Source organism: Harmonia axyridis, chromosome 1 (assembly GCF_914767665.1).
Source record: "Harmonia axyridis chromosome 1, icHarAxyr1.1, whole genome shotgun sequence".
In the NCBI taxonomy this organism is placed as follows: Eukaryota; Metazoa; Arthropoda; class Insecta; order Coleoptera; family Coccinellidae; genus Harmonia; species Harmonia axyridis.
Genome location: NC_059501.1, coordinates 12,360,852 through 12,375,111, shown reverse-complemented (window position 1 = coordinate 12,375,111; position 14,260 = coordinate 12,360,852). Strand labels below are relative to the sequence as shown.

Genomic DNA, 14,260 nt, shown 5'->3' with positions numbered 1-14,260 from the left:
GAAGATTTTTCAATTTCCTTTCAATGGAAAAAAATCATTCAATACCATTGACGATGATGTTCATTCAACAAAGCTATTTATAAAAACAAACTTGGAATACAAATTTTCAATCTTCCCGTTATTATATAGATAATGAATCAATTTAAATTCTCCACAGACATTGTTTTGGACGGCACCTCATTTAAAAATATTCTTCACATCCCTGATTCTGAATGAAAGCCTAGAAGTGCATTGGAGTATCTGCATCATCCTCTAATTTTCAATTCCCTAGATTCTATCTATGCGAGACACTCACACGCAGATAAAACTTGTTCTAACTAATCCCTACTGCCCCCGTCAATCCATTGATGTATAATCCTAGTTAAAATATAATTTTATCGTAACTTAAATTGTCAGACATAACACTTTGGATATGATGATTACGTGGAAACCCGATATAATAACACATCCGATCTGATTTATTAAAGATATTGTGGATGATAACGGCTAGGAGGTATAGAGGATTTTCACGGAGATGCTTAGATACTTCCCCATGAATATTTTGTATTTTATTGGATGCTGGTTTCATGATTTAGATACACATTGCAAGAGAGGAACTTATTATGAACATCTGTTGGGAGTTCATAAGTTACCATCGCTGTTTACTTTCTGCACGAATATTTCTAAAGAAGTACTACTTCTTAGCAGTTCATAATCTTCAAATTTAATTCTGTACTTACCTTCAAAAATAAACTGCCCCCCTAGTCGCATAAACTTGTTGGTTGTCAAACTCTTTAAATGTAAGAAAAGAAATCAATCAATTACTTAATGCTACTTACTTCATTCTTGGATTCACTATAGACTTCATCCCTGAATCTAATAGTTAGAAGGACCATACAAATTTTATGAAACACGTATTTTGTCGATTATATAACTCATGTTTTCGTATAAAACTCATTACCGCTACTGAAGAGATGACATTCATTCATTTTAATTTTGAAAATCACTAAAAAATATTTCGAATATCAAATGAATGAGTTATATGGAAAAAGTAATTCAGATTTTTCTGAAAATTTTGTTTTTGCTCCTATCTATTCTGTACTCAAGTAAAGAATAGCCAACTCTGCTTCATATGATAATGTTGAATTGGTACACATAAATGAATATTCATACTTAAGTATAGTAGATGCCTTTTGGACATCCTAAACTTACCTAAATGGACTGAAAAACATCAAAATTGAAACAGAATGAGTACATTTTATGAAAACCTTCTAACAGTGACGTATCCAAGTGGGGATAAGGGGGATATATCCCTCTTTAGGAGAGAAATCCATTATAATTATAAATCTGAACGATCAATAATTTAATCGTGCCAAAAATTGAATCAACTAATTCATCAATCAGCGGTTATATCAAAAGGTTCTATCTGATCTGACAGTCGTCGGCACAATCATTGTTTACATACATGTTTACATGCCAAATTGATGATTAACAATCGTGTAAAAATCAATGAGATCCGAAAGTGAAAGCTCCAAACCTGCTCGAACTGAAACCGTGGCACCACTGATAACAATTTTTCTAGTTAGTAAATAAATAATATCATATTATGAATATCAAATTACCCCTTTGTCGCGAAGAATCTCTTTGTCGGCACATTACTTACTGCGTTAGCATTTTCACCTAAAAAGATAGTTCAGTAGGTTTAGTATACAGAGTGAGTCTTTGATTTGTGAATATATTTCAATCGAAGATTCCTGAGGTCAAAATAAAGACTTTTTTTTTACTATTTTGTCCGATTCGATTTTTTTTCTCATAGTTTCGCAGGTTTTCTTAAGTTGACCGGACTTTTATGTTCGGAAAAGATTCATCACATCGATAAGAAACTATATTCCGAAAATCATTTCCTTCGATTCCTTACCATTTGCGAGATATAACTAAAAATAACATTTTTTTTCGTCTGTATCTTTTCAACCAAGCGGAATCGGAAAAATGTGTTTACTTTGACTTCAGGAATCTTCGGTTGAAATATATGTACAAGTCAAAGACTCACCCTGTATTCTGTTGATTAATTTGATGTGGATAACATGAAATTTTTCTAATATTCTGTGTTTAACTTTTAATATCGGTTACGTGATATCAAAACTAATCAAAATCTTATTATGAGTGAGCAAAAAAAAAGGAAAATTTGATGCAACCGAATCTCCAATTTTTTCTCTTGTGAATACAACAGCTGACACTTCGACAGGTGAAAATAAAATTCAAAGGACATTAAAAACGAATAACCAATATTTTTTTCGATTATAACTCCTTATCTCCCCCAATGCTTATGGGTATGCCTTCGTATATAGGAGATCACTGGATTCTTCAACCTAATTAGTGCTCAAAACTTTCGTTCGTTGTCAGTATTATTTTAGAATTTTTCCCTATTGATCCCAAATAGTCATTATTGAGAATAATAATCCAGAATTGTGGAATATAGGGGTCAAAATAAAGAAAAATTTCAATTCGACGAAACGAATCAGATCTTTTTCACATGCTCTATTCTTTCCAGATTCATCCAGAAACAGCGAAAACGTTATCAGAACTCTGCCAGAGGCTGTATCGGATTGTACAAAAGAATACATCTCTGCAATCCCCAGGCAAGTACAATTGTATAAATTGGAATATCAAAACCGCGCTCAGAATCTTTCCTTTCAAAATTTAATATCGTATTTTCCTCATTCGAAATAAATTATAGGTACGTTTGTGCATGTGAAAGAAATTGAATTCATTTTCTTCACGACTTCCACTTAGTGTGTGGGCCAAAATGCTCACATTGATGATAGCGCACCAGCCGAAGAAGATGTTCTTACTAATTGAGCTTCCTTAATTACGTCAACACTAGAACGACTGCAATATATCAACTGTGGTTAGCTCTTCAATGCGTTAATTACACATTTCTCCTTTTTCAGGAATGCCCATTTGGTACCAGAGACTTCAGACAAGAACAGTGTTCATCTTTCAACATGAGGAAATATAAGGGCAAATCTTACGTTTGGGAACCTTTCTTAGGAGGTAGGTTGGATATTTGATCATTATTCTTAATTTTGTTGATGGACTTTGATGTCATGACAGGAGAAAGTTTTCAATTGTGATCATGCACAAAAAATGTTCATTACGGAATTATATAATTATATGTTTGAAATTATGCTGAGGGTGATGATACCTTGTCATGAAAACAACGGAAATTATTGATAATTATTTCTAGTTAAGCTCTTCTCAGGATACAATAATGACGAAAGCAATGCAATTTCTTTATTCACAATTATTTTTTTCCATATTATAGGATATCTCAACTGGTATCAAACGTATCAAATCATGTCATAAATAATAGGATGGTTTAATCCCTAATCCATTGAGATTCATAGTTGAACCTCTGAATGGTCCATTTTATAATGAGGAAAATAATCATACCAAGTTTCATCAAAATTGGACAGTGTAATGCGAAGTTTTGAAAACCCAACCATTCAAAAAAAGGAGTATATTTCAATTTTTTCAAATAATTTGTAGAAAACACATCAGAAATTCATAATTTTTCGAAACAATTACGCATCCAAGATCCAAACCAAATTCCATCGAAATCGAATGATCATGAATTGACCACCATTTTTTTTTCTACCAAAATTAAACCTTACCTCAAAGCTTTCCACTACCTTCGGTAAGTTAAAATTTCCGTAAAAAATCAATTCTAATAAACCTACTCTGATAAATCATTCGGATTATAGGAGAAAAAATTTTAAGGCATATACAGTTCAAACTATGTATTTGTAACTATGAACAATATTGCTTCAAAAAACAATTTCTTTTTAATGTGATAATTGTAAAGTTGTAAATAAAACACGATAATTGCAGCTATCATGATATACATAACTGATATTGAAAAGAAAAATTTAAAAAGTGGCCTTCTTGGCTAGTACTCTTGTGGACGTAGGAGTAGGATGAATAGGCAACACACAAATCAATTGCTTGCTTTATGGTGGACCTGAATATAGAGAATTGTGCGTCAGTGAACACCTCGCAAGTTGGTTTTTATTATTTAATTATTTAAAATTTCCAATGAAGAGCTTTTGACATTGACCAAAACAGAAATTCAGAAAAGTTCACATTTCTTGTTTAGAAATCGAGAGGAAATGAAAATTGAGTAAAAAAAACGGGAAAAATTTCTACAAAAGCGTTTTTTAAAATTTCCACTGTAAAAGTATTATGGACTATTTCAATAAAATCTAGTGAACAATATAAAATGCAATGCCGTGGAATCAGCTTCTTCAAATTTGTACTCATTTAGTTTTGCATTTCGATTGTTACTTATTTCAGTTTTTTGCATAGGTACAAATCTGGAATCAAAACTTGCTATAGTCTGTGACATGCCATGAAAACATAAAATGACATGATACTTCCAACCTAATGTTATTTATCACTTTTTTGGAACAGTTTTCTTGGGAAAGCTGAAAAGCATATACAGGGTTAGAACTATTTAGAGGGGCACCTCAGGGATATCGAAAACCGTTAAAATACAGGGTGGCTTTAATTACCAAAAGGTTGCGTTAGGTATTTAGGGATGAGTGTTTTGGTGTGAACAGATCTGAAATATCTCCTATGGTTCCCGAGATATCTCGAAAAAACTAACAACCGAGATTTTTTTTCTGTATAACTTTGTTTCTGGAGATAACTTCACGAAATTTTTGGCCTGTAGCCATTATCCAATATAGAGATTCTAATGGTGTCGTCAGATTTTCCCTTCTTTTCATTCATTCAGAGACGCGATAGTCGATTTTTTTATGGACCATATTGGTTCCCCTTATGGGGTGATAAAGTTAAAAAATTACGAATTCAACAATGTATCACACTTTACAAAAATTTCGAGTCTAGTTACGCTAATTTGAACTTCCTTTTTATTTTTTTTTGTTGAAATAGTAGTGCCAGAATCGTCAAATTACTTCAGTTCAGTTGTTATGTGAAACCATCACTTTATTTTTGTAGAAACCTTAATCCACTCCACAGCTCCAAAGCTAAAACAGGTACATATGAAACCTTCAATGTTTCAACTCAAATACCGACATTGAATTCTATCAAAATCGGACAAGTAGAGCGCAAGATATAAAAATTTCTAAAATTTCACCAAAATATTGAGGACCATATACCCAGACCAAATATCATTAAAATCGGATAAGGATTGGCAAATTTTAGGCAATGGGGACACAAGTTGTTCATTTTCTGAACTGAAATTTTGAAATATCATCCCTTCGATAGACACAGAAACATTAACTTTTTGTTTGAAATGTGTGTTTTTCATTCTACGTCTTAAGAATTTCAAGATGCATCGTCATGCAACAGAAATGATTTATCAGAAATAACTATGATCCAATCGACCCTCACGAATATTGAAACAGAATCTTGTTGATGCTCTTTATACGATGTTGAATTGTAACAAAAAATACATTTTATTGCTTCCGTCTACAGTTATTCAGATTTTATCGGGCAATGTGGTCCTAATGTTTAAATGTAATTCTGTATATGGATCGAAGACCGAATCAAAATATTTCCTCACTCATTTGCATCACAAATATAGAATCTATACACAGAGTTCATTTTCTAACACTATCATACAACTCATGTTTTGTTGCAAAACAATATTATTGACTAAATATTCCACTACAATGCATCACTTTTACCTTATGTTGTGATGCAAAATAATATTTTTGACTGCATGTGAAGTGGTCATTTCTAATGGTTGGATTATTTTTCTGAAATTTGAACCCAACCTTAAGAGACATGTACCTATACAAAAAAGTATTGTTGTAAAATTCTTTGTTTCCAAAACTTGAGATAAAAATTTGGTTCCAACAAGACGATGCAACTTGCCATCAATTCATTGCAAAATAAATTTGGTGACAACTTTATTTCCAGAAGTGGTTCTGTTCACTGGCCACCTGGTTTGTGTGACTTTACGCCTCTCGATTAATTTTTATAGGGCTAGTTAAAAAGATCAATTAATCAAGAATTAATCAGATTTATTGATTTCACTTCGAATTCTTTGAACCCAAATAAACGCAAAAAAACAATTGAAATCAAATTTGAAACCCTGTTTTTGAAATTTATTCAAATTGAGATAATGGAATTGAGAATATATTAATTTTTGTTCCTATCTAGTTGAAGAAGAATGTGCCTTAAACTGTCGTCCAGCGGGAATGAATTTTTATGCAACTCTCAACAAGACTGTAATAGATGGTACTCCATGTAACAGACCTGTTTCATCAACTGGTAAGCCAGCACCTTACGGAACCAGAGGAGTGTGTGTCTTCGGTCAATGCAAGGTAGGACCTTTTTTTTGTTAGGAAGAAATTTGAAGAATATTGCAGTATTGCAGATAAAAGAGTTAAAAAACGTGGAATTCGAATAAAATATTGGACATGTATGGAGTATGCAATGAACTTCTATACCACATAAAATGAAAAAGGATTCAACAAAACTCAACCTTTTCTCCATAAAATAATAATCCAAATCAGAAGTAATAATTCGATAATGATAATTTTCGTAGCTTTCCGAGTATTGTCCTGATTAGTGATTCTTACAATTAATTGGAATTTTTCTAATTATTCTTGCCGTTAAGGACATAATTTGTTAGAATTAGGAAATACTTTCACATACCCCAGTCGTTCAATTGCTTGATGATCATCCTTCGAGTACAAGAATAGGTAGGTTTATGAGTTTTTAACAATGAATATGAAATTTTGATATGTAGTATACCAAATTACATACAAATAGCTGGAATAGGTAGTTTTCGAAAAAATCTAAACTCTGTTAACGCAGACAGATTCCTCTTTTCATATTTTTGGATCCTTTATATTTCAAAACTTCCGAAATAGTTATTTTCCTAACAAGAGGAATATTTTTTCTACAAACGCTTGAATTAAATTGAAATTCGAAAGATATGATTAATTATTCCTATAAACATAAATGACAGACGTAATTCTGCATGTCGTTACCATAGTTGTCATCCTCAACGTTAATTGGACGTTCAGTGCATAGAAACATGACAGAATTCAATTTATTCTTCAAAACTTGCGTGCGGGAAAATCCCCTGCTATTTCTTTCCAGCACACATATCCGTGCGTAAAAGAAATAGCAAGGGTTTTTTCGTACTGTGTGGGAAAGTGACTCTTTCTGACTTAAAGTGCTTGTGGAAAAAGAATTGAAAGCACACGCTTGTGGAAATGGTAATTTACGTACAAGTCCGGAAAATATGGTTTTTTTGGACGAATAGACAAAATTCGCTTACACTCGTCCTGGAAGTCTGTGAGTCCGAAAAACCATTTTCGGGCGTGTTGCGTACAATATTTTTTCGGCAACCGCGTAGAATAACACTATCGCTGCTGCTTTCCATATTTTATTGTGATTGCGATCAAAAAACATGCAAATTGTTGACAACTAATTTCATAGGAACTGTCAGCCGTTTTCTCGGTTGCTATGATAATGATCAACTGCATTTATCAAAAATATACCTATAAAGATTTTCATAGTCACAATGACACGAATGACGTGATTCTTTTCCGGCCTAGTCCGGGAAGTACGTTCTTTCCGGACTAGGCCGAGAAATGCTACTTTCTCAGTCAATGTCAAAGTTTTATGTTATGATTAAGTAAATGTTTACAAAACTGCCCCCTCGTATTTTTCATTGAGAATAAGCAATCTAGAATGACTCTTGATGGTTTGCAATGATAGCAAACTAGTATTCAAATACATTTTTTTTTAATTTGAAGAAGTATCGTGAAAATCTGCATAAAAACTAGTCTACCGAAAATATCATATGATATCACATGAAAAATTATAGACAATTTATGGGAATTTAAAGGGAAACTCTGTAATCTATACGTACATTATCGCCATCATTAAAAACTATCAAGATTCTCAGCCAATCAGCACCCCTGTCCACTTGCTATAGTCCATATCTTGTTTGACAAATCTGTATAAATACTACATAGTTTGCCATAATTGAAAATCATCAAGAATCATTCTAGAATGTTCATTTTTAATGATAAATAATAAAAGAGTAAAAAATACGAGGTGGTGGTTTTATAAACATTTTCCTACAGTTGGAAATGACAAATCAAAAATGTAAAACACCCCACAATTCTTTTCAGTTCACGTTCAATGCAAAGATCATCTACAGATAGTTGTGGATGAATTTTCGAACACTAAAGCCAGTGATGAATTCGAGCTTTATAACCTCAATTGAATACAAATTGAAAAATTTCCACGTACTCAATTCATCATACATACAATTTCATGTAATGTATGACGAGTTTAATTCTAAAAAGATTCATGAAAAACTGAGGCAGTATACAATCAAGGTCTCATCCAGCCCTCATAAAACCATCAGTGACTTACCCCGTATATATAGTATCACTACGGGAATAAATATGTCCCCTTTTTCAAGATTTCCCGTGGAAGCTTTATTAAAATGCAAAGCTGCATTCTCATATGAGAAACTGGCTGCTCTCAATGCTCGTTATGTGTCAGCTAACGAGCAGGAGGCATTATACCTGAAGTGGCAATTACCTTTCAATGGATTCAAGCTCTCTCGAGTTGGAATCAGGGCGCAGAGGCTCGAACAAATCGATACTGTCGTTTTTGTCCGCAAGCTAGTGTTTTTCTCCGAAAAGTTGAAAAAACACTTCCTGGAAGTGATAGCTCTCGTTTTCAGCTGAGAAGAAACGGTTTTACTTACGGCAGTTTCCGCTTGTTTCACAAGGCTCGCTCAGAAAATGAGGAAAGCGGGATGACATGATGTCAGGAGCTTCTGGAGACACATATCTGTATATAGGTATAGAGTAATAAACATATATGTCCCCAACATGGTTAGATTACGTTGTCCGATTGTGATATATTTTCAAATCCATAATTTTACTATGTCATTATGAATGTATGTTACATTGAATGAAATATTTTTATTTGAGTGATTCTTAGTTAAATCTGCAAATTTGAATATTTGGAATCCGATATTCTTTCTAATTGTCGAATTTATAGTATGCAGAATATTCATTATTTTCTGTATCTACCTACTGAAATCCAAGGTTTGGCAACTATTGCTCTCCTAGTGTCATCCGTTGTTTCACGTGCGTTTGGCGCGCTTGAAGTTTGTTTTCTGAATTTCTGATATATTTAGGTATTCATCTCAATAGATTTTGAGTTGATACGAAGCCTTGATTGACTATGGGACATGAGAAGGGCGTTCTTTGTTGAGAAACTCGCGATTTGAGTGATTTATCGTATCACTGATATGTTTTTATTTCCGCGCGCTTCATGTCAAATTTGATAGTTCAAGATACAGCCTTTAAAAGTCTTGACGAATTGACGGTTTTTAATTTCGAAAAAAATTTATATAAACTACCTCTGCTAACTTTCATCAAGGAATCGTGTCCTTAAGTCGTTCGAATTTAGTGGCAGACACCCTGTATACAAAGATTCAAATAATCCGTTTCAATAAAAATATTGTATCGCATGATTAATTGAAGTTCACCTAACCTAACCAGTTTTTTTCGATATTCTTCTTGAAGTTCCTTTGATTTTGATGACGCTATCAACAAGAAATTCTGCACGATTCTTCAAAGTGCTGTTCTTTACATACACTGTGTCCGTAAAGTATGGAACAAATTCATTTTCAGCTAAACAGACTATTTTAAGAAATAATCCTGAAACACTTCGATTTTTTATTTTAATTTACCGCATTTTAAAATAATAATCTAATATACAGGGTGAATTACTTTCGAGTAATGACGTCATCGTCATTTTTCTTCAATGGAACACCCCTATTTTGTCTAAATTTTCCGATAACTCTAGCTCAGCTGATTCCAAAAATGTATCACATGTAATTCCAATTGGTACAGGGTGGACAAAAATACAATAGTTTTTTGTGTGCTCATAAAGTAACGCGTAACATTCTTTATTAATTAAATTAACAATATTATCAAAAATAATTATTGTCAAGCGGCAATTGGTTTGAATGTAACATCCTGTAGTTTGTTACATTTTTAGATTAATAAAAATGAGCTGTTTCCAAACATGTTTGGTACTTGTGGTCTAGCATACAGAATATAAAAGAAATTATTTCTTATTTTTATACATTTTTATTGATCTAAAAATAGAACAAACTACAGGGTGTTACATTCGAACTAATTTCCGCTAGACAATAAGTATTTTTGATAATATTGTTAATTTAACTAATGAAGAATGTTACGTGTTACTTTATGAGCACACACTAAACTATTGTATTTTTGTCCACCCTGTACCAATTGGAATCAACATGTGATACATTTTTGGAATCAGCTCAGCTAGAGTAATAGGAAAATTGAGACAAAATGGGGGTGTTCCATTTAAAACAATGACTGTGACTATTTCTATTGTCACTATTACTATTGTCACTATTGTCACAGATAAATTGAGTATTTATTTTCCTATATTCCTTTTTAATTCAGATGATGTGATCAGCTTGAAATTTTGCATAAAGCTGGAAGTTATTATTTTGTATCTATTTCTAAAATCTCAACTCCGTCGGGTTTGTGGTCATGGAAATTGTAATTTTCAATTTTTGTTGAATGAAGATATTAGATTGATGCTATCTTGGAGTCATTGATCTAGTACTTCCAACTGAATTGAAAAAAAATCTGAAAGAAACTCGTTTTTTCTTGTGACCACAAAAATTCATTATCAAGAATAATGAATCAGGCTTGCAAGTCAGTGTGGAATATCTTCATTATATAATATCCATAATTAGCATTGTTGTTATTGACTTGAACGATCTTATTCCTCCCGGAGTTCCAATTAATCTTGCTGAAGAAATACACGCCTCCATGTTTTTGATGTTAGCTATAAAATTAGATTACCACGGTAGTTTATCTGAAAAATAACATGACAAAGCTCGAATTATGAGATACGATACTTGTGATTAACGATTACCTACTGGCTATATGAACAGATGGTTAGTCAAGAGGCCATAGACAGTGGAAAGCCCCCGCAGTGTTTAAAAAACCGAGTATCCATGTTTCTTCTCTTATTAGCTACTGTGAAATTGATCTTACGTCTATTTGTAACAATAACAACATTAGATCACAGATAGAATATTGGATATTGTGAACTAAGTACATTGAAAACCGGTGAATTCCTGCAAAGAAGTAGGTACTAATCAAATTCAGAAAAGTAGACAACACATGTGAATTTCTTTTGTTCAGATTAAAAATAGATAGATGGATACTTAAGTGTAATTGATTTCTAGAAAAAGGTTATTATCTAAATCGAGTGGGAGTTGAAAACCCTACTTATAGATATTGATTTAATAATTTATGACGAGCAATAATAAATTAAATTTATAATTTTCTGAAAACTGTTTCGGAATTGGGATGAAATAAAATTGCGTTCAAACCTCACCTTTAATACAAAATTATAATTTAAACAGCTCTTTCTAGGTGTTGCAGTTTCTTTGTCAGTTAGTATGTGATGTGAACCATGCCAAAACAGTAACCTTTATTCCAATTTTTTTCACCTTCTTAAATGACAGGTCTGTATCTATTATCTCGAACCCATGTAAAATCAATGAACCCTGCGAGAACAATATTACCTTTATCTATCCCTTTAAACCAACTTTCACAAAACTGCAATGGTACTCTAAAACCTGACTGATCATCTATAGGAACATTATTTTCATTCTGATATTTCATTGAATGTTCTTTGAATACCTATTCTAAAACTCTTTCGTAGGCTGGAATTTTATGAAAGCCTCTGAATTCATCACAGTTTCTAGCACAAATTCAGCAACCATTCAACGCGATGCGTCGTGCAAATTCAAAGAATCCAATGAAACAGGAAAATACCCTGTTATGCAAGGATGCCACCATCTCCATTAACTCCCTATGAATAAATATCCTTATAAATTGAGTTCTTCAGTTCTTATGATGACAAGCATGCAACCAACTTAATTTCTCATACGATGCCTTTTATGCAAAAATGGGGATTTGTTGCAATTTTTCATCTATGCGATGCAAGTGGGATGCATTCTAGGCATTCAGTAATCCGCTTATATATCTTCATCACACCAGATTTATTTATCGTTCCGTTGGCGTATGGCTTTAGTTCTGTGACCAGAGGCAGTTGAGTAATCGGCTCTATGGTTAATTCTACTCCTTTGCACGGTACACAGGGCTCAATAATCGGTAGGAAGATCACGCTCGCAGAATGCCAGAAGCTGATCGAATCGATCTAATGAACACATATGCAACTCCCCCAGATATAAGACGCATTGTATTGTTGGGTTGTTAGGGAGATCCTGAGGTTTGATTCAATGAGCAGCTTGTCGTTATTGATTATAACACAACAGAACTGATAATTCCTTGAGGAATATCATGATTGAATATGTATCCGCGACGTTGCACTCAGGTATTCTGGAATTCAAACAGAAATTCCATTTGATGAAATTAATAGTAAATACATCGTCATAAGTCTTGGCCCACTTAGGTTTCTCAAGACATAAACAATCTATGTTCTGGAAATAAGATGGATATTTTCATCTATTCCAACTGCAATATATTTGATAGAAATTCATTGTTTGTAAGTCTTCGCTTTATGCAGACTGAGACAAAATAGGGAAAAAGAAAAAATCGAAAATTATCAATTATTTATTGTTCGTTAATTATAGCTATTCCTCAACTAAATCCAAATTTAATGGTCCATGTTACCATCTCTTCTTTCAATCAACTGCCAATATGCCTTGGCATCCCACGAATGGAGTCATTAATGAAATTTTCAAGCATATCGTTCCATTTTTCCTAAAGAACTAAACCCAATTCCTGAAAAGTTGGAGGTGGGTTTTGGCGATTGGATATTGCTCTCCCTAAGTTTTTCCATATGTTCTCAATTGGATTCATGTCTGGTATGAGTTTGCTGGTCAGTTCATTCTCTGGGTATTGTTCTTTTGAAGAATGTTTTGAACCCTTCGTGTGCGGTGTGGTGGGGCTTTATCATCCTGATAAATGAAATTAAAAGTATACTATGATACAAGTTGGTATTTACAAAGCAGGAAGGACGTTAGCTTGGGATGCTGATATACATGTGTGTTAGAAAAAAATGCATTAAGAATGCCGAAAATCAAGAGGACAGGGATAACGTTTTCCCTTTTTATGTTTCAGAAACAGTAAAAGACCTATAAAAAATTAGATGACAGTACATCCCATACTTTTGCAAATATTCAGGAAAACAATCAGCATCCTACTTGTAGTTTCATTTGCTCTACGCTTTTCTAGAGAGCGTTTTGCAGAGTAAAATTGTCATTCTGAAGCAAATGTATTCTCGTGAACATAACATTGATATAATTGAATGGTATTTGGAAGCTGTTGTATCGTATCCTCTAATAAAGGGTAATCTGTTTTGTGGTTCTGAGATGAAACGTTAATAGAACAGACTTTCATTCAGACTCGCCAATATTTCGGGCAATATTTCACCAATAACTTGACATTTGTTGGTTTTCAGATCGTCAATCGTCAATAGGATTATAGGCATAAGCACGATCCTTCGCATAGCCCCATAAAAAAAATCCAAAGGCGATTTATCACAAGGCGATCAATTCACATCGCTGAAACGAGAAATTACGCGCCTTGGGAATCTTCCATGCAATATAGCCAAAAAGGGTTGAGTTGTGTGGCTTGTTGCACTATCTTGCTGTATCCACATCTCTTTCAATTCCAAATCATTACTCTCAAGTCAAAACACTGGTTATATAGATAAGAATTGACACCTTCTTTATTTTCAAAGAAGTACAGGCAATTTACTGCACCAGACGAAAGTGCACACCATCAGAGTGAATTTTCGTGGATATAATGGTCTTCCAGCAGGTACACGAGCATTTTCACAGCCCCTTATGCGACAATTTCGCTCATTTTGCTTGTTTACATAGCCCCAGATATTTTTCAGAAAATTGCATATTTCAGTCGAGAGATCAATTTAATATGAAGAAGACAAATTTGAATGCAGAATTTTCTTCTTCATAATCGGCATAATTTTTGCTACAAAAAATGTATTGTCTCATTGATACACTTGGAAAGATGTGTAATAATAGTATTTGCAAATTTTCTACATTTCGCATATCTTTTATCACCAACTTGCATAAAATAAGAGCCCAAATCATCATATCGATCTAATATTTCCCATAGTTAACGTCGAAGTAACAAAACTACCATTTAAAAATTCTTTTGAT

At 33.2% G+C, this 14,260-nt stretch overlaps 1 protein-coding gene across 2 annotated transcripts in view; it reads left to right on the top strand.

The window, feature by feature from the left end:
• LOC123671223 (thrombospondin type-1 domain-containing protein 4-like) overlaps positions 1-14,260 on the top strand; it is a 186,463-nt gene that overhangs the window by 74,493 nt on the left and 97,710 nt on the right. For both annotated transcript variants that reach the window (XM_045604953.1, XM_045604954.1), the window contains 3 exons: positions 2,531-2,618; positions 2,931-3,033; positions 6,169-6,332. In XM_045604953.1, coding sequence (XP_045460909.1) covers positions 2,531-2,618; positions 2,931-3,033; positions 6,169-6,332 — 355 coding nt within the window. The remainder of the gene's footprint in view (positions 1-2,530; positions 2,619-2,930; positions 3,034-6,168; positions 6,333-14,260) is intronic.